General features: G+C 40.4%; 1 protein-coding gene across 6 annotated transcripts in view; it reads left to right on the top strand.

The window, feature by feature from the left end:
- The window catches only part of MYO1C (myosin IC), a 78,013-nt gene that overhangs the window by 36,972 nt on the left and 18,554 nt on the right, over positions 1 to 22,487 (top strand). For all 6 annotated transcript variants that reach the window (XM_072138145.1, XM_072138150.1, XM_072138146.1 and 3 more), the window contains exons 3-22: positions 5,801 to 5,916; positions 9,433 to 9,631; positions 11,158 to 11,238; positions 12,403 to 12,582; positions 12,864 to 12,962; positions 13,046 to 13,159; positions 14,656 to 14,727; positions 15,248 to 15,367; positions 15,561 to 15,643; positions 16,773 to 16,878; positions 17,553 to 17,633; positions 17,756 to 17,847; positions 18,394 to 18,488; positions 19,153 to 19,199; positions 19,336 to 19,416; positions 20,822 to 20,927; positions 21,427 to 21,544; positions 21,622 to 21,735; positions 22,028 to 22,104; positions 22,370 to 22,438. In XM_072138145.1, coding sequence (XP_071994246.1) covers positions 5,801 to 5,916; positions 9,433 to 9,631; positions 11,158 to 11,238; positions 12,403 to 12,582; positions 12,864 to 12,962; positions 13,046 to 13,159; positions 14,656 to 14,727; positions 15,248 to 15,367; positions 15,561 to 15,643; positions 16,773 to 16,878; positions 17,553 to 17,633; positions 17,756 to 17,847; positions 18,394 to 18,488; positions 19,153 to 19,199; positions 19,336 to 19,416; positions 20,822 to 20,927; positions 21,427 to 21,544; positions 21,622 to 21,735; positions 22,028 to 22,104; positions 22,370 to 22,438 — 2,050 coding nt within the window. The remainder of the gene's footprint in view (positions 1 to 5,800; positions 5,917 to 9,432; positions 9,632 to 11,157; positions 11,239 to 12,402; positions 12,583 to 12,863; positions 12,963 to 13,045; positions 13,160 to 14,655; positions 14,728 to 15,247; positions 15,368 to 15,560; positions 15,644 to 16,772; positions 16,879 to 17,552; positions 17,634 to 17,755; positions 17,848 to 18,393; positions 18,489 to 19,152; positions 19,200 to 19,335; positions 19,417 to 20,821; positions 20,928 to 21,426; positions 21,545 to 21,621; positions 21,736 to 22,027; positions 22,105 to 22,369; positions 22,439 to 22,487) is intronic.

Consider the following 22,487-nt stretch of genomic DNA (forward strand, 5'->3'; position numbering starts at 1 on the left):
CATAAGACAGCTCGGTGTCTCTGAGCTCTGTGCAGGGGGTGGGACTACAGACACACAGCATAGAGAGATAGAAATCTCATCTGTATGATCTCACACAGAAATTCAAGTTGACAGCCAACCGACCCTAGGTCATAAGTTACAGAGTCATGTCTAGGGGCAACTGAAATTGTATACACCAGGACTGATAGAGACAGGTTGGACTTGTATCTGTGAAATGTTGCATTTTTGTTAATAACAGTGAATTAGAGAATGTGTTATTTTGTTATCCTGAGTACATATAAGAAACTTGTCTGCATGGCAATACCCCTTTAATTAGGTAGGAGGATCTTTAACTATATGGAGGGCTAAGAATTTGTGTCCTGATAATACAGAAGGCCATTGATCTTCTACTTTATTATCCAGCACCTCACGCCTTGAAAATAAAATACTCATGTCTGCTGTTTTTACCCTGTTTTTTTTTTTTTATTTTTTTTTTTTAACCTTTTTGGTGGGAGGGTTTATTTTTTTATTTTTTTTTTATCCTATTCTAAAGTTCCATTTCAGTATTTCCTTAGTTGGAGAAATGTAAAAGATTTTTTTTGGAAGGACATCTGTATGCTTCATGTTTTCCATTAGTACGGGTGCGTCCACTGCCAGCAAGTCACTTGGGAGGAGTAGGCCAAGCAGGATGCAGACTCAGCTGAAAATGAGAGCAAGCAGAAAAAAAAGTGAACACTTAATTAAAAGTCCCACATACACTAAAAGTGCTACTGTGCCGCATATAGGAGACCCATAGGGAATTTGTCACATCTGCTTGAGAAAGCTTTGTGTAATTAACATTGCACAGTGTCTCGAGCCTGGTCCATTTATCAAATGGTCAATCCTGACTACTGCACGCATATGAGTTTTGGCTACTTTAGATGTAGACCACTAGTATTGCTATAGGTTCTTTGCTTTGTCAGGGCCAGTGAAATCTTCATGTATCTTTTTGTCCTATATAAACCCCAACATCCAGTTCATCCTCTGCTGACAAGATTCTTAAATATACTCAGGATAACAAAATAACACATACTCTAATTCATTGTTATTAACAAAAATACTGCATTTCACAGATATAATTTCACCCTGTCTCTATCTGTCCTGATGTTTTATATTTTGGTTGTCCCTAGATACGACCATAAACTCCTGACTATGGTCGGGTAGATTCCTCAACATGAATAGCTTCTCTTATGCTGCAGAGGAAAGGGCAGGAGATAGAGAGCATTACACACAGGCACTTCCTGCTCATCAGCAGTGTGTAGAGCAGACTGCAGCAGCTCTATAGACAAGATAAGCTCTGGATACAAGGGGAGGGGGGAGCATAGCAGGGATGACTGTGTGTTTTATAGGTGAGGTAGCAGGGCTGAGTGTTGTTGTGTCTTGTATCCATCTCATGACTCTGATCTGACTCTGTCAGATATTAGTACAATGTTCAGAAGATGAAATTGTAGATAAACCTGTACCCTGATAATCTAAGCACATTGTCAGCACACAGCATCTTTGAGCACAGATGAATCATGAAGTATCTGATCAGCTAGTGGCAGCTCACTGCTGAATGTTTCACTGACTAGTCTTGGCATTGTTGGGGCAATAAAACGGACTAAAATTGCAAAGTGAGGGGTTAAAAATGTATCTGGATTGTCTACACATCAATAGGGGATTAAAATTTGAGAATTTTCTTTCATGGGCCTTTAAGTTGAATTTATATGCAAGTTTGTACAGGTATATATTATAATAACAACAGTTAAAATAGAATTTTGAAACTTTTGAAATGTCATGAGATTAAGGATTAACTATAACGAATCATTGCGGAAACCTTTAATAACTTTTAGAGCTGATCATTGCAGTTTGGGGCTGATGTTCAGTAAATTACCAGCATCCATAGAACAGCACCAGAGGTAAGTGTAGGCACAGAGGTCTGTCACCAAGCTCTCGGCACCTGAAGGAGGACGTTTAATATGAAGGAGGCGAGAATAAATAAACATCGGAAGCCATCGCCAGCCCGAAGATGATATAGGGTAGCACCGGAGGGCTCATTTACATATGTAAGAAAATTGTTTTTGTATTTTTTTTTTTTTTTTAGCTAAACTAAAGTTCGCCAAGCCTAACTAAACTATGTGCCGGCATCCGCATTAATTAGCCTACAGGGTGGTCTGCTCGCATGATTTTATCATGCCAGCAGTGGTAGGTCTCCTTTAACTTAAGCTATTGTTCAGCACCTGAAGGCATCCAGAACTCTGAATCTTGCTCCTAAGATTTACTTGCCTGGACATAAGGCAAAATGGTGACGGCACCCCATATATGTGTGTTTGTGTGTGTGTATCACATACCCACACACGCCCTTAAAGGCTGCAGGGAGGGTCTTGGCTTCTATGCGGACTATGCAGTTTTTTTTTTTTTTTTAGAAAAGAAATTGCAAACTGCTTGTACATGTCTGTACCGTTTTGTGACGCTCCTGGTGCTGGCGTCCCCTGCAGCCTGTGTGAGAATGAGATACTCCTATACATATGACTGACAGCCAGTATAAATGATGAGAGGTATAATGGTGTAATGTCTCCTCCATGTGCTTCCTGGTGCTGGCGCACCCTGCAGTCTGTGTGTGTATGAGATACTCCTATACATATGACTGACAGCCTGTATTATGATGTGACATTCCTGGTTCTGGCTCCTCTGTTTGCATCCTGGTCCTGGCTGCTGGGCGCCCTGAAGCCATGTGTATAGGAGAACATGTGTACAGGAGGAGAGTGAGTATGTCGGGTGCTTGTCTGTGTCTCTAGCTGACATCTAGCTGATGTCTGTGTCTCTCACAGGCAGCAGATAAAGCACTAGCAATGCTTTACTGTGTATTACACACAGCCGTGAGCTGGGGTGACGCTTATTCTCTCTCCATGTGCCCAGCTACATCTGTATAATTAAGAAAAGATGTCTGTAGAATGATGTATTAATTGACTAGATGAAGACTGGGATGGAATCCTTGTGAGCTGCTCCAACAAGTAGTGGTGACAGAGACCTGATGATTGGTGTCATATAAAGTACTGTCATAAACTCTCTGATAGCGGTAAGGAGCAGGTCACGCCGCAGTCGGTTATTTCTTCAATTTCTTGCACTAGTTAGGCCAGACACATACAGCCAATGGGCAGTCAGTTAATCCCAGACATTGTGATGGCTGAATTTCATGGGCCGTACCAAGGAGCCCCTTTTCATAATGTAATACAAGGAGCCCCTTTTCTTCCACAAAACGGCAGCACCTAAATGTGAAAACTTCCTCGCGTCCCATGCTTTGCATTGTATTCAGTCCGTAAGATCTGGAACAGACAGACCAACCATGATGGTCGTATGTATCACCGGCCGCCTTTTGAGCCCAAACCAGTAGTAATGGAACCCAGAATGGGCGTAAATCTCCATGATACTTGCTCTGTGTTGTCTCTACACCTGACTTTGGTTATTTTATGCTTCAGTTCTTATGAGCCAGTGTGAACATCCCAAAGAAGGTTGGACTAGTTAGAGGAAAGCATCTTTCCTCCTCCAAGCAATGAGGCGCAGGTTATCCCTTAATGCAGACAGGGACCTGTAATGTACTCTATTGTAAATATACTTGTCTTAGTAAGTGCCATAACACAATAAAAGTGATTTGTAACAAAGATATTCTTTCAAATCTCCAGGGTTGTTGACCTATGGCTCTGTACTTAAGTAGTGCATGGGGATGTATTTTTGGGCTATAAACAGAACTTTATAAACACTATTAAAAAAGAAATATGAAGTAACCATTTAATGACTGCCATTAAGCTTTTGTATGCAAGTTTTTTTCAAGAGCTGTAAAACAAGTTATACACAATGTGTCCCTGAAGTAGATGCACAAGGCTAATGACAGCTTGCACCCTACTCTGGTGAGGCTCTGGTTACCTCTGGCTCATATATATTTATACATATCACCTGTATACACTACACACATTGCAGACTCAGGCCATCCTGCAACCCATCAGGACATAGACTGGTGTAGAATGATCTGCTAGGCAAAACACAATGGGGCACATTTACTCACCCGGTCCCTGCGCGATCCCCGATCCGGACTGTCTGACAAGGATGAACTCTGCCGTGATTCATGAAGATTGTGCGCCCGATATCCTACATATGTGTCTCTTTCCCGCTCAGGTCCTCCAGAGTTCACCTTCTTCCCGGTGCATGTAAGTTCTTGGCTTGCGACCCAATTTTGAAGTTAAATCCTGCGGTTTGTCCGAATCCGCCAAATCCCCCTGATTTGTGTCGCATGAAAGCCGGTGCACGTGCGCCAAAACCCTCTTTTAAATCCCAGCGTCGCAAAACGGAAATCATCTGGATGTCCGATGAAAGTGCGGTCCACGGGACCCTTAGTAAATGAGCCCCAATGTGTTTCCTTCTTGGAAACCTACAAATGGTATAATACTGCAGATTTCTGTCTATATAATTCCGTAATAAAAGCTTTTATTGAAGCCCTGAATCACAGCTTTTCCTTAATAAGGCAATGTAACACTCACAAATTAAACCGTGAGATGCTGTTATACGGAAAAACTGCTTCCCAGATCTGTGAATGTATCGAAACCCCATCGCCCGACACCACCCATTCTGTAGCCTTAGGGTGGAGGCCCTTGTGTGACCGATGTTCTTACAGGAAGCTGTCGCTGTGTTCACATGAATTATCCTGTGTGCAGTTTTATTTTTGTGATCATTCATGACTGTTGTTTGCTTTGTAGCCTTAAGGGTATGTTCATAAATACGGATGTGTAGAGATGGCAAAGTATGTGTATAGTCCTAAATATCCAGCTTCCAGGAACATGGTTTGCTTTTGCAGTCAGACCCTTTCACTTCCCACCTGCATTTTGGTAATTTGCATTAGGTCGGGTCAGGAAGCAGCAGGTAACCGATAGACGGTAGTATGTCTTCAGGATCTGACTACACAACTATTTTTTTATAGTCTGTTCCCATGTATCTGCAAAGTATTTATAGGCGCAGTTGCTCTTTTATGATTGTTGGCACCTGGCTCCTATCTGAATCTTCTATGCCATTAGCCACTACCAGAAGGCTACATAGTAAATGATTACAAGGTTGGAAGGATTCTTTACACATTTTGTATCAGACACTATATTGGACAGGCATTGTGTGTATGTGACCTTTTAAGCTGCACAAAGCAGCCATTGTTTCTTATATTGTGCAATTTCAGCAAATAATTGATATTGTTATGTTATTAAGTTGTACAATTATCAAAATTACTTTTTGCATCTTCAGTTTTCTAGATCTCTGCTTGCTGCTAGCAGGAAGCTTCATTGTTTACTTCCTGTGGATGAGAACCACTTCCTGGTCATGTGATGTCATACGGGTGCATTGCTTGTTACTATCAGAGCTGTGCAACTGTGTGATATCACATGACCAGGGACCGTTTTTTTTATCAATGAAGCCTCCTAAAATGACAGCAAGCAGAGATCTAGAAAAGCATTTATTTTTTTTAATTTTCCTGGATGTTTTTGTGATTTGACAAGAATGTTGTATGTTCAGTTCAGTAGTGGATCTGTGTGACACAAGTTGAGCACAGATGATTCAACATTGTACATTTTAAATGTCATTTTAGTGAGATAACCTATGCGTCAATTAATGTTAACTTTTTTTTCTCTGCTGATTTGTGTGTTTAAAGTCTGCATTGCATTTACTGAAATAAGATACAATATTATGTTTCTTATTTAATTATATCATGCATCAATCCCTTGATATGTCGTAAGAAAATGTAATGTTTTTATTCATTTCTCTTTAGACCTATATTGGATCTGTGTTGGTATCGGTTAACCCTTACAAAGAGCTGGAGATTTACAGCAAACAGCACATGGAAAGATATCGTGGGGTCAGTTTCTATGAAGTATCTCCTCACATGTAAGTAAATTTGCACACTGTCTTGTCCTTTAGACAGATAAACCCGATACAGGCCCTACTTAAGAACACCCGACTTACATACGACCCCTAGTTGCAAACGGACCTCTGGATTTTGGTAATTAACTTAACATCTATAACAGTTATCACAGGTGTCTGTAATGAAGCTTTATTGTTAATCCTGATTCTTATGACAACCCAACATTTTTAAAATCCAATTGTTACAGAGACCAAAAAAACTTTGGCTGGTGTTACAATAATAAAATATACAGTTCCGACTTGCATACAAATTCAACTTAAGAACAAACCTAAAGAACTGATCTTGTACGTAACCTGGGGACTGCCTGTATCTGATTTCTTTTATCAAATCATGATGGGTTCAGTTCTGCTACTATTCTGGAAGGGCAAGCCTATACACCGTTATCCACAGAGGTTTAACCATAACTGGAAGGAGATAAGAACGTTTTGTAAGGATGGCTGCCCCCTCCCAAGCTGGTGCATGTCTCATTATCCCTATTTTGGACACTTGTGTTCTATGTCTAGGATACATTTCTGAGTCCCAAACACTGGACCTGCATCTTGAAATTGTTCCCACAACACTGCTATGACTGTATATAAGTCTGCACCTGCATATTACTTCACCACTTCTGGTGGGATTCCTGAAAGAATTCAGTGCACTACCATTCTGGGCGCCCTGCTTGTATACCCCCCCCCCCCCCTCCTTTCCACTCACTGTGGGCATGGATGTTTTTAATTTTTAATTCTTTTTTCCAAAGCCACTTTCAGTATACTTGTTGGTTGCTTTTTAGAAACAGAAAGTGGTTATATATAATATATCTATGTGTGTGTTTATATATAAATTTACTGCCGCCGCATGTTATTTGTAGCTGGGGAGCTATACTGAGCCCCCACAATGCACTGCACTCTGGGAAAAGGAAACCAGCAGGATTGCAGGCCGGTTTTAGATGTGAGAAAGAATGATGCAACCTAAAATCAGTACAAGCTGAGCCAAGTATTTAGTAGTTTCTCATCATATTCTGTAGGTTTATGCTGTGAAATTTTCTCAAACCTGTTCAGAAAGGAGTTTCCCCTCACATCTGTTTTCCTGTAGCATTGGAATATCTTGTGGATCTGTAACCCTTTCCTATATTTAGTGTCGGGGTTGCAGGGTGGCATCATCTGTTTGCAGAAAGGTAGATTCTGCCCTCAAAGATTAGTCAAAACAAATAGTTCACAGGAAAAATTCCAGAACAGTTAGTCTTAGTGGAATTTTTCCTCATGAAACTTGGAAAGTTTTTTTTTTTTTTTTTCTGTCTCCTTTCTGAGCTGGCCTATTCTTTTCATACCACAACCTCATCATGTGTTATTTTTGACCAGTGTTTCCCTGCTATTTCTTTTGTTGCTTGGTTACACTGGACGTAAAGCACCAAAGAATTTTTTTTATTTATATAGAAAACAGAAATTTCTCCCACAGTTTCCCAGCATTCAGTTTTGGGGCTTTAGTGATTTTTCTCATATTATAGTTGCTGAGAAGCTAAATACTTGAGAAACAATATTTTTAACTGAGAAATGGATATTAGTTTAAGGCTGCATTCACACGAATGTCGGGACGTATGTACGGCCGCAAGTTTGCCCCAGACGTCAATGGGTGCATGGAGTGATACGGTGCAGCATACATGCGGCATCATACCGCTCCGTATACAGAGAAAAGATTGGACATCTCCTCTTACCCTGTGTTACGGCGCTGTGCGCTATGCATTGCTATGGAGAGGGGAAGGGGCATATGATCGTGTGAATGCAGCCCAAGGCTGGTTCGGTTTGAGAAACTCGCTCCGTGCACTTGCTGAATTTCCCAGACCGAAGCTAGAACAACAGAACAGACGAGTTCAGTTCAGCAGTTCTATGTTAACTCTATGAAATCCCACAGACTTCTCAGACTGAAGTCACTCATGGGCAAGCAGTTTAATGGGAACTCCCCCTGCAGCCTCTAAACTTAAAGGAAATCTACCATTTTGTTTTTGTACATTGTAAACCAAACATACCATGAGAATGCTGTAGACAAACTGATGCAGAAACATATCTTGTTTAATCTCTGATCCAAGTGGTTTTCCTCAAACTATTATAAAATTCAGGACCTTGGGAAAGCTGGGTTGCATGCTGGCTGCTGTTCATAAACACAGAGCTTCCTGAACTGTTCAGACAGGATTAATCAAGCTGAGCTGGATGACTCAAACACAGCAGCTGGGAGACGGTGCAGCGATCGATTACTTCTGGATGTCCGGGACAACACGGTGATTACAGCATTCTCTGGAGCAGTGAAAGAAGAGAAGGACTGATCCAGGCACAGGAGTGACAGAGCCTCATTATCATAATTTTATAATAGTTTTTTTTTTTTCAGTAAAACCACTCAATTCAGGGATTAAATGAGATATGTTTCTGCATCAGTGTAGCTACAGCATTCTCAAGGTCTGTTTTGGTTCACAATGCATGAAAACAAATGGTAGGTTTCCTTTATCATTATGGATTTTAATGGTAGATTTCCGTTAAACTAGGGACACTACTTACTCAAATTCAGGCACAGCGACAATCTTCTATTTATTATCCATGGCCTCTTTATTATTATGCTAATGAGTCTGAAGGTTACAGGCTGTTACACTGTGCACAGGAAATTCCCCCCCCCCCCCCCCAACTCACACTGTGCTGCTACTTCTTCTGCTGTAGTTAGATCACATTGGGCTGAGGGGGAGACAGTCTGGAAAGTCAGTGTCTGGATCTATGAGTAGGTGCGCCCCTGGTTAATAATCCTTGATTTTGATAACTTCCTTTAATATAGGATTCCATAGCCGCTTCTTTGTGTCGGCGGCAGCAGCTGCATATATATTTTGGGAATGTGAGTGGATCCAGTGTATGTGATAAATGAAGCATGTGACCAGTACCAGGACGTTCTACTTGTGTCACTGCTACACATCGGGCTGAATGCCCTGCACACAAAACTTTGCTAAGAGTAAGGCCCATAAGACAAATGCATGCCTTACATACTCTGTGTGCGGGTTATGGACTCAATGGGATCATTGTCCCAGTTCTCTGTGACTTGTATACATGTATTAGCCAGTGGATAGCAAAGCAATGTGTTCTATCACCCCAACTTACTAATGTGTTTAACAATAACATTAAAGAGCAAGAGCATTAAAGGGGTTTCCCACGGGGCAGGGCCTAATTTTCTGATCAGTGGAGGTCTGTGCTGAGACCTCCACAGATCACGAAAAAGAGGGGTCTGTCGTACCCCTCGCCTCTCCATCAGACTAATGGAGCAAACGCAGGACCATTCTGTTATAATAATCTCTAATTTTAATTTATTTTTATTTTTCAATCAAGGTGTGTTAGATGTGTATGGGCATAACCTTGTGTGATGTTTTTGATGTCCATTTTTGGGAAATACTAAAAAGTAGTAAGTAATTCTAGTGCAAATCAAAAGATCAGTTTTTTTTTTTTTTTGTTTTTTTTGTTTTTTTTTAAAAGCTATGCTATAGCGGACAACTCCTACCGTTCCCTGCGAACAGAAAGAAAAGACCAGTGTATCCTTATATCTGGTGAAAGCGGAGCAGGAAAGACTGAAGCTAGTAAGAAGATCCTGCAGTACTACGCTGTGACCTGTCCTGCCAGTGAGCAAGTGGAAACTGTGAAAGACCGTCTTCTGCAGTCCAATCCTGTCCTCGAGGTAAAAATTAATGTTAGACTACTTTAAGAACATGTTTATTGGACACATTCAGCGTGTGCATCAGAAAACTTGCCGTTCTACATCCTGAACATGCCCATATACGAATACTGGTGGGCAGCGGCCTCTTTTGGCCTCTGTCTGCTCAGTATAATTGGCATCCAGCAGACTGCTTAATATCATTCTGCTTCATGCTTGAAAAGTATACTTTCAGCAGCAGAGGCCATGGGGGACAGATGCCACTGTATAGCATCCATACCCGACCTTCACTGAATCTGTCAGTAATAACTGTTTACATATGGAGGTACTCTGAACATCAGCAGCAAATTATTGCCTGCTACCAAAGTTTGTTCAAAAGCGACTTTACTCATCAAAAGGGTTGTCTCATGAAGATGAGGGTTGTCCAACTGCACCATTAGGCACATTTAAGCCATACTCGGGAGCTGCTATACAAAATCATCCATGTCTATGCAGGTTTATTGTACAAAGGGATATAAGCCATTGCCAGATGCCTTTTGTTAGTGGTTTATCTATCACATGTTTCATCCCACTATCCTTTGGTAGTTTCTGGACAGCCCTGCAAATATTTGTTAGCTGTGTTAAAGTTAGCATGTACAGCTGATATGTATGTTTAGTGCATGGCCACTTAAAGAGAACTTGTCACCACATTTTTCACAATTACAGCTAGTGACAGGTTCCAATAGTTCGATATTAACTATATGCCACCCTTAGCTGAAAAATATTTCCCTGTCCTCCCCATAAAATCATTTTTTGGGTGTGACGTCCTGTTCTCACTCTTTTCTACTCCTCCCCATGCTCCATTCAGCTCTTTGTGTCATTTGATGTCATTGAAGGTCCTTTACCCAGTAACCTTTGCAAAATCTACCCCGTATATGTATCTGATCACATGAAATCCCCGCATGCCTCCATGGATGACTTTTCCTCCCCATGCCTCTATGGAGGCTATTATTTCATGTGATCAGATACAAACATAGGGTAGATTTTGCAAAGGTTAGTATTTAAAGGAGCTTGGATGACATCACCCTGGTCACATGACATGAACTGAATGATGAAGCGCCGGAAGGAGTAGAAATGAGTCGGAATGAAGGACATGCCCCCTCTGACTACCGCAGGATCTGGCTGTATGTTGGGTAAGATAAAGTCGATTTTATAGGGATGTAAGGGGAAACTCTATAGCTAAAAGAAGGAAGGCATTTAGTTAATGGGGCTCTTTGGGAACCTGTCATGAGCTAGATTTGTGAAAATGTGATAGGTTCCCTTTAATTTCTATCTACTGGTTACTGTTATCTACAATAGGAGAAGTTGAGCAAACTTCCTATAAGGTGACAGAGCAAATATGTTCTAGGTGCTAATGAAAGGCGTATCTGTACATGTTTTCAAAGTGTCATGGGAACCCAGGCAGTTATTGTATCAAGGACAGGCTAGCTTTGTTTAGTAATAGAGTAATATTAGAAAATCCTTATCATTTAGTAGGTTATTCAGTCTCTCATTCTCTGTTCTATTTACAGGCCTTTGGAAATGCAAAAACCTTACGAAATGACAATTCCAGCCGCTTCGGCAAATATATGGATGTGCAGTTTGATTATAAGGTTAGTATTGTTACCTTGTTGTTTTATTTCTCTTTTGTTACAACTACCCTGATATATATTTCTATTAGTTCTGAAGAGTGATAGTCCAAACGCACCCATAGGAGATCTAAGAATGGACTGTACCATTTTTTTTTTTCTGACATTATGATCTGAAAAAAAAAGTATCAGAAAAGTGTATGATGTCTTATTCTATAATAATGTAAATTGCATAATGAAAATTGAAAAAAGTCCTTTAAAGGAAATCTACCACTCACAAAAATGTACAAACCCCATATATAGTAACCTGTCATCCTCTTCATCCCGATCCCCACACTTGTCTTCTCTAGTCTTGACATGCTAAAGATCACCTAGAAAAAAAAGACTTACAAAAAGCATCCCGGAGCGCAATGTCCGGCAATCCGGGCTGCTAATTATTCCCATGCTGGGAGAGGGAGGTGACCTTCAAGCGAGAGGCATGAATTCACCCCTCTTGTGTGATGGATGCCTCCTTTTCCCATGTTGGAAAGAGGGTGACGTCACGTAGGGGGTGTGAATAATTAACAGTTTAGATAGCTGAAAATCGCCTCCCCCCCCCCCCCCATCAAAATCCAGAATGATAAACCTGAGACGCTTACTCATAGATCCAGACAGTGTCTGTAGTAATCTTCTCATATTTATTTATGGCCTCAATGCTTCTGAAATTTAACTTTTTAAATTATGCTAATAAGCCAGAAGGCATTACCAGCTCTTGTCCGTAGCTTCACAGGCTGTAACACTGTTTCACACTCGCCCCCTCTGCTCCTCTGGCTGATGTAAACTTAGTGCAGAGGATGAAGTACAAAGTACGAGGTGGAGTTCCTTGCATAACGTAACAGGCTGTGAAACTACAGCATCAGGGTGCTCCGGTAACACTCCCATGAGCACTTCTGGCTCATTACCCTATTTTTATTTTTTTTATTTTAAAAGGATGGCATGGTTAACATGGTAAGTGTCATGTTTGAATTTGATGGTATTTTTCCTTAAAGGGGTTGTCCACTTTCAGCAAATAATTGATATTGTTTGTGTAAAGTTTTCCAATATGCTTTCTATATCAATTCCTTGCAGTTTTCTACTTCCTGTTCTTCTCCAGCTATACAGATGGTTATTAATTTGCCTGCGCTAATAATCCTTTCATTTGGTTTGAAGGGAGCTCCAGTTGGAGGGCACATCCTAAACTATCTCCTGGAAAAGTCCCGTGTGGTGCATCAGAACCATGGGGAGAGGAATTTCCATATATTTTATCAACTCCTCGAAGGTGGGGAAGAGGATCTTCTTCGCAGGTTGGGCTTAGAGAGAAATGCACAAAACTACCAATACCTTGTCAAGGTAGGTGAATGGCACTTAAATAAACATAGGGTTCTATATTTGTTCTGCTAAGAATTGGAGAATTGGGACGTCCTCTGGCCAATTACACCCATGGCTAATTGGCCAGGGGCAGCAATTTGCTACCAATCAATTCAACCGCCAATCCGGCAATATGTCTGGGTCGCACCTTAACCCTTAATGGAAAGTTCTGGTCCGCTTCTCTCTATTCATATTGCTTTGTCTCATACATGCCATTATCTGCTGTATATAATTTTTTTTTTTTTTGTTGCTCCCTCAACCAGGGTCAATGTGCCAGGGTTAGCTCCATCAATGATAAAAGCGAGTGGAAGATTGTTAGAAAAGCTTTATCCGTGATTAACTTCAATGATGATGATGTGGAGGTAGGTGCAAGGACAAAATCGCTTTCTGAAAAATTCATTCGTATATTGGGATTTACAATTTTTTATTTATTTTTCATAAATAGGAATTGCTGAGTATCGTAGCCAGCGTCTTGCACTTGGGAAATGTGCAATTTGCCAAAGACGAGCAAGGGAATGCTCAGGTCACGACGGAAAACCAGATTAAGTATCTTGCCAGGGTAAGGCTTTTGTATACCTTCTGTAAAAAGGATGGCTTGGGGCAGGGGAGACACGACGTAGAATCTCAGTGTAATATCTGCTGCAATTTCAATAATTACAGAGCAATAATATTGTCAGATGACACATCAGGAATGAGGGCCCTGCTCACTAGAGCTTACAGTCTATGCATTGATCTCCGCAATTAGAATCATGTATTTGACATGTTGCAGATTCTAAACCCACAATGTAAATCATTCTGCTACTCACGTAATTGTTGTGCCTTGACCACAATCCCAAAGTAGAGAGTGTCTCACAATGGCGGGGTTTTATTCACACACACACACACACACACGTACACACACACACACACACACACGTACACACACACACACGTACACACACGTACACACACACACGTACACACACACACGTACACACACACACACACACGTACACACACACGTACACACACACACACACACGTACACACACACGTACACACACACACGTACACACACACACGTACACACGTACACACGTCTGTGATTTTCACTGAAGGCTTTTTATCTTTTTTTTTTTTTTTTTTTTTTTTTTCATGGAAGGCAAGGGGAAAAAAAAACATGCAAAACACATGCCAGTGTGTCTACTCTTAGGCCTCATTCACACGGCCGTGTGTTCGATGCTGTCACGGTGTGGTGACACAGTGGGGCTCATTTACTTACATTCCCGCTGTAGTTCACCTAAAAGCACATTGTCCAACGATAATGCATTGTGCCGCAATTCACCAAGATTGTGCGCCCCATATCCTGCTTCCCCGGTAGGGTCCAAAAGAGTTTACCATCTTTTTATTGGTGCATGTAAGTGATTGGGCTTGCGACACAATTTGAAAGTTAAATCTTGCGCTTAGTCCGACTCAGTCGACGACATGCCCCCCAATTTGCGTTGCATGGATGCCAGCGCAGCTGCGCCAAAAAAGGATAAAGTGCGGCCAAATCCCAACGCAGACACCTGTTAAATACCTGTCCAAGCCGCGCAATCCCCTAAAAAGGCGAACAGTCCGACGAAAGTGACCCTTAGTAAATGAGCCCCCTATGCTTACCGGGAACGTGTGCCATAAGTCTAAGGTGGGGCAGCACGGTGGCTGAGTGGGTAGCACTTCTGCCTTGCAGCGCTGGGGTTCTGGGTTCAAATTCCACCCAGGTCAACATCTGCAAACAGTTTGCATGTTATCTCCGTGTTTGCTTGGGTTTCCTCCCACACTCCAAAACATACTGGTAGGTTGATTAGATTGAAGGGACAGGGACCTATTTGTCATGCTTTGTGCAGCGCTGCGTAATCTGTGTACGCTATATAAATAAAGAACTATTATTATTATGGCCATGATCACTGCCACCAGTACGGTCGTGTGAATGAGCCCTGATTGTCACACCACAGAGGGAATTCTATAAAAAAAAAAAAATAAAACATTGAAAGATGAGTATTACTTAGGATCTAATAAATATGTCTTGTTTTGCAGCTTCTTTCTGTAGATAGTACTGTACTCCGGGAATCTCTCATTCACAAAAAAATCATCGCTAAAGGAGAAGAGGTAAAAACTTCCACCCTCAACCTGTAGAATGTATTATAAACATCCACCAAATGAAAGCATTGATTTTTTTTTTTTGCAAGGCTTGATGTTAAAAGGTGCGATATATTTCTCTGTACCTTTTTCTGCTCCTTTCTCCTGCTGCGAGCAGTGTAATTAAAGGTCCTCGTACACAGCAGATGGGCTGAAAAGTAATTTTCTATACCAAGATGATCTTTTACTTGCAGCTCTGAGATTAAAGTAGACTATCCATGGGAACATATTATTGGGTTCCTTTTGCTTCTGGCTCCATTTTCTGTTTTGGTTCTGATACTGGTGAACAGTGAGGCTCCCCTGCGTTGAACTGTTCAATCTTTTAGATTAGTGAACTCCTGTTACCAAGTGTGATTTTGTGTTTTTTAACATTTTTTTTATAACGATATATACAGAACGATAGTTATGGAAGACAACGAGGGCAAACTTTGACGTCATGTGGTTTTAATTCTTTTACTTTTTTTGCTTTTTTTATTCTTTTCCTCTTTAGTTAAATAGTCCTTTGAACCAGGAGCAAGCAGCTTATGCCCGGGATGCCTTGGCTAAAGCAATTTATGGTCGCACCTTTTCCTGGCTTGTCCGCAAGATTAACAAATCGCTCTCATATAAGGTATAAAAGCGGTTATGCAAATATTGTCATTTATGGTATTATTGTTTCACATTTGAAAACCTGGAAACCTTCCTTGAGTTCTGCAATTGCATTGTGACCATATACAGCAGTGGGGTCACTAGTTGGGAGTATAAACAGGATAAGTAGGATTACTCTGACACTGCAATTGTAACTCACTGTGTGCCTTTTACAGGGCGCGGATATGCACAGTCTGGGAAATGCATCTGTCATAGGACTTCTGGACATTTATGGTTTTGAAGTTTTTCAACATAACAGGTAATATTCTTTTTGTTTGTGTTTACATTTTTAACATGGGAAAATGTTTAGCAGATTTTATCTTTTTATACGTTTTGTGTAGACTGCTGCAGGTTCATTTATTAGGATAGTGTAGGAATAAGGCTAAGTTCACACCACTTTTTTTTTTTATTTGTATATGCTGATGTGTATGTGTTTCGGGGAGGTCCGCCCTGACTTCACTGGGGAAACACCCTGAACATTAGCAGCAACCAGTCACTGACTGCTGTGATTTTCACTCCTCCCCACACATTCAGGGGAGAGGAGGAGGCACCTTGCGACGTATCCCACTGTATGTCCATCCGTATGAGAAGTCCACATGTTGTGATGACACTTCAGGAATCCACCCAACTTGTCCTTATATGGAAAAGCCAAGATGTAAATAATTCAAGGAGTTAAAAAAGTCATAATTGCTAAGGGGAATATGATGTTATACAAATGATACTGATCTATAATCAGCATTTGGTCAATACAACTACACATGTGTATAAATCTACCAACAAAACCCATCATGATAAACCAGGGGCACTTACTCATAGATCCAGGCACCTTGACTGTGGTAATCTTCTTATATTTGTTATCCATGGCCTTCTTTATTCTAAAATCTACTTTTAAAACCATGCTAATAAGTCGAAGGATTCCAGGGGGCTTTATCAGAGCCCCTCCATGCTGTGGCTTCACAGGCTGTAACACTGTCTTGCCCTCTCAGCTCCTTTCTCACTCCTCCTTCTTATTGGTGTAGTCTCACTGCCATAGAGATTTCGCCACACAGTTGGAGAGGGAAGTGCTCCTACACAGTGTAACAGCCTGTGAGGCACCATGACTGTGGTAATCTTCTTTTATTTGTTATCATGGCCTCCTTCCTTCTAAAACCAACTTTTAAAATTCTGCTAATGGCACAAGAGGGCTCTGAGGAGCATTACTAGAGCCCTCTTGTATCGTAAGCATAATTTTAAAAGTTGGTTTTAGAAGGAAGGAGGCCATGATAAGAAGATTACCACAGTCATGGTGTCTGGATCTATGAGTAAGTGTCCATGGTTTATCATGATGGATTTTGATGGTAGATTTCCTATGACATTTATTGGCATGCTTAACTTCTTCTTCTTTGTAGTTTTGAACAGTTCTGCATCAATTACTGCAACGAAAAGCTCCAGCAGTTGTTTATTGAGCTGACACTGAAGTCAGAACAGGAGGAGTATGAATCTGAAGGGATTGCAGTAAGTTACACCCTCTCGCTTTTATATTCAGTGTCTGCTCTGCTGCTTGCGTTTTTAACACTTCCTTAGCCAACCACGTATCTTTCTGTATACTCAACCGTTTTGGTGGAACAGATACTTGTACTTCGACACAAATTCTTTCTTCCCTTTTTGATGTAGTTTTGTGTTTATGTATTGTAACATCACTTACATGAATGTTTTATTAGACTCCTTCTTTTTGCTCCTTTTTCTCAAAGTCTTTTTTTTTTTTTTTTTATCCCAATGGAGGGCACAGTATTCACTCAGCAGAGGGCATTCAAGGCTATGGGTGACAGATGCAACTGTATGGTTTACATTCCTGGCCTAAGCTGAGTGTACGCCGTGGATGTTTCCCTGGTGCTGTAACTGTCCATATGTGGCTCTCTGTAATATATGTTACAGCACCAGGGTTAGCCCCAGGGGGTGGGGCTGCACAGGAGCATATATCCCACTGTATGATCTTCACAACATCCTTACTAGGAAGAGATGTCACTCTAGCCCAAGAATTTGTATTTAAATATCAATTGTGTCTTAGAAATAAAATAAAAGCTTCAAGTATTTTTAAAAAGGTGGTAATATTTTTTATTTATTTTTTCAAGCATTTTACATAAAACTGTGTGTGTGTCATAATTTCAACATTTTTCTTTCCATTTTAGTGGGAGCCTGTGCAGTATTTTAATAACAAAATAATCTGTGATCTTGTTGAAGAAAAGTATAAAGGCATCATTTCCATCTTGGTAAGTCTGTTTATTTTCTAGCTAGCTGCTTCGCAAACAGGATGCTCGCATGGGTTGTGCTTTGTTTGGTGCCAATATTGATGACTTGGTTGATAATCTCAGTTTTTTTTCCCGCTGTGTAGGATGAAGAATGTCTACGTCCTGGAGAGGCCACAGATTGGACATTCCTGGAGAAGTTGGAAGATACTGTGAAAAACCATCCACACTTTGTTACGTGAGTGTAGACCATAAATCTGGACACCAGTGCTCCACTTCAATCCTCATTTATGTTGGTGTATGAAATAAATAGTATTTATCACTCTTTCTAATCTAGATTTTCTGCCTTTTTATATGCATGATTATGAGCTGCCATCATCTACTGTTTTAACAGCACTTGGTGATGTGCTTTACAGCAGCTTCTATTGTAAACATCCAGAATTTTGCAGTCTGACTAATAAGTGTAAAAGTGTCTCAGATTTCTCCTAATTGTGTAGTTGAGTGATTTCAGTCTCTCCCCTCTCACATCATTTTTTGACTGGCTGCTGTGTATTACATAAACTGCAAGCCAGAAATTAATCCGTGCCATAAGGGGTGGGGGAAGAAGCTCCCCTCATAAACATAGAAAAACAGTAAAAAAAAATTCAACATTAATGTTTCCAGAAGTTACAACATTCAGGGTCTATCTGTGGCTACTTTACTTTTGTACATTGTGAATATGAATACAATTCTATGTGCAGAATACTGGATACTGAGAATTGTTTGGCCTTGTTTTTCTATGTAGACACAAGCTTGGAGACCAGAAAACTAGAAAGTGTCTGGGAAGAGAAGAGTTTCGCCTGCTCCACTATGCGGGAGAAGTAAACTACAGTGTAAAAGGTGATTTGCATTCCTTTCTAGTTTTCCAAAAATGACTATTGATGGACTTTCATGAGAGCTGTTTTGTGCTACATACACTGCGCCCAGAGCCCGAAGAAGTTGGTCATTATAGCACCTGGAAATTGCCACTGCAGCAGCGTCCCCCTTATAAAGTGATTGGACTAGATGCTTGATTTTTAGTTTTTTTGTGAAATGCAACTATTTACTACAATGTAATACAGGCAGTCCCCGGGTTACATACAAGATAGGGTCTGTAGGTTTGTTCTTAAGTTGAGTTTGTATGCAAGTCGGAACTGTGTATTTTATCATTGTAATCCCAGCCAGAACTTTTTTGGTCTCTGTGACAATTGCATTTTAAAAATGTTGGGTTGTCATAAGAATCAGGATTAACACTAAAGCTTCATTACAGACACCTGTGATAACTGCTATAGCTCTTTATTGTAGCCTAGGACTAAACTACAATAAATTACCATTATCCAGAGGTCCGTTTGTAACTAGGGGTCGTGTGTAAGTCGAGTGTTCTTAAGTAGGGGACCACCTGTAGTTAGACGGTGTGACAGATATTCATTAAAAGGAAAGAAAATAAAATAAGATTAATAACCTAATTGTTGGGCTTTAGTAAATAAGGGCAACCTTCTAAAACTGTTCTCTCAACTGTCTTTAGGATTTTTGGATAAAAACAATGATCTGCTGTTTAGAAATCTGAAAGAAGTAAGTAAATGATTTGTTCTGTGTGGGAGGTTATAGAATATTCATGCGTTTTTACTTTTGGTTTTTAGGTTCTGGAATAATAAGTTTTGGGAAGCAGCTGCTGAACACTTATACATGTTCTTCTGTTGTATCGTAGGTTATGTGCGACTCAGGGAATCCAATTGTTCATCAATGCTTTGACCGATCTGAGCTGACAGACAAGAAAAGGCCAGAGACGGTATGAGCTGTTGTATAAGGCAGTGTGTTGACCATTCCTAAAGTAATGGGAATCCATATCATCTACTGTACGCAACGTTTTGCACTTGATGATTTTTTTTTTTTTTGAAAAATTTGTTGTGAAAGATTACTTTACTGTTCCTTATGCAAATCTGTAGATGACATCACCCAGGATAATACAAGCAAACAACATAGATGTAAAGAAGGGAGGTCTGGGATGTCTATCAACTGCAACTAACGCTCTCACATTCTCCTTTTGATTTGGAATGAATAGTTGGCCATACACCATTGATCTATTTATACTTAAAGAGGACCTTGCACCACCCTCACACATTGTTAGATTAACACACTATATAGTAGGGACTACAAATCCGATTCAGAGGGAATTTTAGTTTCTAGCCCCTACTGATGCTGAGATATCAGACTTTGTATCGGACCATTGTAATCCTTTCCCCTGTCAGAGCGGAGGAGCTGGAGTGAAGGAGTGTGTTATGATAATCTTCTCTACTGATGCTGATATATCAGACTTTGTATCGGACCATTGTAATCCTCTCCCCTGTCAGAGCGGAGGAGCTGGAGTGAAGGAGTGTGTTATGATAATCTTCTCTACTGATGCTGAGATATCATTATTGGTATCTGACCATTGTAATCATCTCCCCTGTTAGAGAGGAGGTACTGGAGTAAAGGCACCTCCTCTTTAACAGTGGAGAGTATTACAACGGTCAGATACCTCGGCAGCCATGGGGGCTAGCAGGAAGATTAAAAGTGCCCCAGAATCTTCGTAGCAGCCCCCTACAAAAATGTATGTTACTATGTGTGAGGTGGAGAAAGGTCCTCTTTAAAATTTAATTTTTAGAATGGGATGGATGAAAAATGTTATTATTTATAAATTAATGATTAATATACTAAAAGATTAATATTGACTGTTACTTATGTAATGAGAAGTATATTATGAATGTAGTAGTGGAAGCCTCCCTGCCATCATGTATTGTAAGTTCCCACAGCCGTCCCAAGCTGAGGCGTCTATTAGTAAAATGTTTCACGTGTATGAGCCCCTGCTTTCACTGTTAAAAGAATATTTCCAGGGTCAGGCTTCAGTTAGGCTTCTGGGCAACAGAACCTCAGTGGGCCCCTTTTACAGTGAACTCGCTTGGCTGCATTGAAGCCAAAACAGTCTTATTCCCTAGTTTATCATCCCAAAAAGCCCCATCATGGTTAATTATATAAAACCCTCCTCGCCCCCTATGGATTCATTATGTACAGCCTTATGTGGGTCCCCCTAGCAGCTCTGGGCCCAGGCATGGCCAGTGTTGGCGCCAGCACTGCTGATCACAATCTTCAGTATGAAGAAAAGTTTATATTTTGTGTTGTAAATCATTATACTTAAAGTATTATTGCATTTTTAGGCTGCAACACAGTTTAAAAACAGCTTGGCACAATTGATGGAAATCCTCATGTCCAAGGAGCCTTCTTATGTGCGCTGCATAAAGCCAAATGATGCCAAACAAGCAGGTTTGTATGAATCCGCTACCTTTTTGATGAAAAGGGTCACCATATATTTAGCTAAATAATTAAAGGTTGCCTAACGTTAAGTCCTTTATCAGTAATTCAAGTGAAATGGGTTTTTTTTGCACTGAGCTTTCTTTAGTCCTAGCTGCTATGTCAATAGATTATGCACAAGTCTCTTTCCCCTGCATCCTGATGCACAGAAACTGAGAGAAAGATATTGATCACAAGCTTTTGTCTTTTATCTATTTTCAATGCTAGACGTGGGAGAGGAAAAACTGAGCAGTGAGTGTTGCACATGGCGTGGTGTGCCTGGGGGAGGGAAGCACGAGGTGTCTCATAGGAATAAAACTTTGCAAAAGTGTACATAGCCTTTTAAAAACCCCTTGAAAAGAATACTTGAATACAATTTTGTGTGTGATTTTTTTTTTTTTTTTTTGTGTGTGCTGTGATGGTGATCTTTTATGGTTGTAACCTGTTTTTATTGACTCTGGCCATCTTCTAGCTCGTTTTGATGAGGTTCTCATCAGACACCAAGTGAAATATTTGGGGCTTATTGAGAATGTCCGAGTAAGGCGTGCTGGATTTGCATACAGGCGAAAATATGAGATCTTTTTACAAAGGTATTAAAATAAATGTAGGTTTCACATTTGTCATTTGCAACGTGTACATGCTCACAACCTGATTTTTATCTTCCCAGGTACAAATCTCTTTGCCCTGAAACCTGGCCAAATTGGGATGGGCGGGCAATGGACGGAGTGGCAGTTCTTGTCAAGAGCCTTGGTTATAAACCTGAGGAGTATAAAATGGGCAGGTAAGCGCCTTCATTCATTCATAATAACCTGCAATATGTCAAGGATCATAGTATCTGTACACTTCTCTGGTGCTCAAGTATATGCCAAAATTTTCTCATATTGACAAACGCCTGGGAGCTTTCTATCTGCATTTTTTTTTCTATTCACAAAATTTCTTTTACCTTTTTTAACTTTACCTTATCATTAGTAACAGTATAGAAAACATCTTATCTGTTCTGTTCAGAAAAGCTCTGGTTTCTAACTTACGACTTGAGTAACTTATGTTCTCAATCTTTTTTTTTTTTTCTGTAGGACAAAAATTTTTATTCGCTTTCCAAAAACCTTGTTTGCTACAGAGGATGCCTTAGAAGTGAGGAAGCAGAGCATAGGTGTGTTCATTTATCTTATTACACTTGGATTTTCTTAGATTACTTGCTTGTGTCATTTTGCGTGTACTGTTCTATGCCACATCTTGTGCTTGAACACATTTTAGTTGATAATTTTCATGTGTCCTATATCAAGCCATGTATTCTATTATTATTTCCTATTGCTGTAGCACCAGTGTCCAATTTGGTCCCTGGAATTCCAGTTGTCTTTCCATGAAACAAAAACCAAGATATAACTGAGAATAACCTTGGATTTTTTTTATTCTAGCCACCTTCCTCCAGTCCAGGTGGAGAGGATATCATCAACGACAAAAATTCCTACACATGAAACATTCCGGTGAGTATACATTTATATTACAGCAGAAGAAATTGCATATTTATTGTAA

This window comes from Engystomops pustulosus, chromosome 2 (assembly GCF_040894005.1).
Source record: "Engystomops pustulosus chromosome 2, aEngPut4.maternal, whole genome shotgun sequence".
Classification (NCBI taxonomy): Eukaryota; Metazoa; Chordata; class Amphibia; order Anura; family Leptodactylidae; genus Engystomops; species Engystomops pustulosus.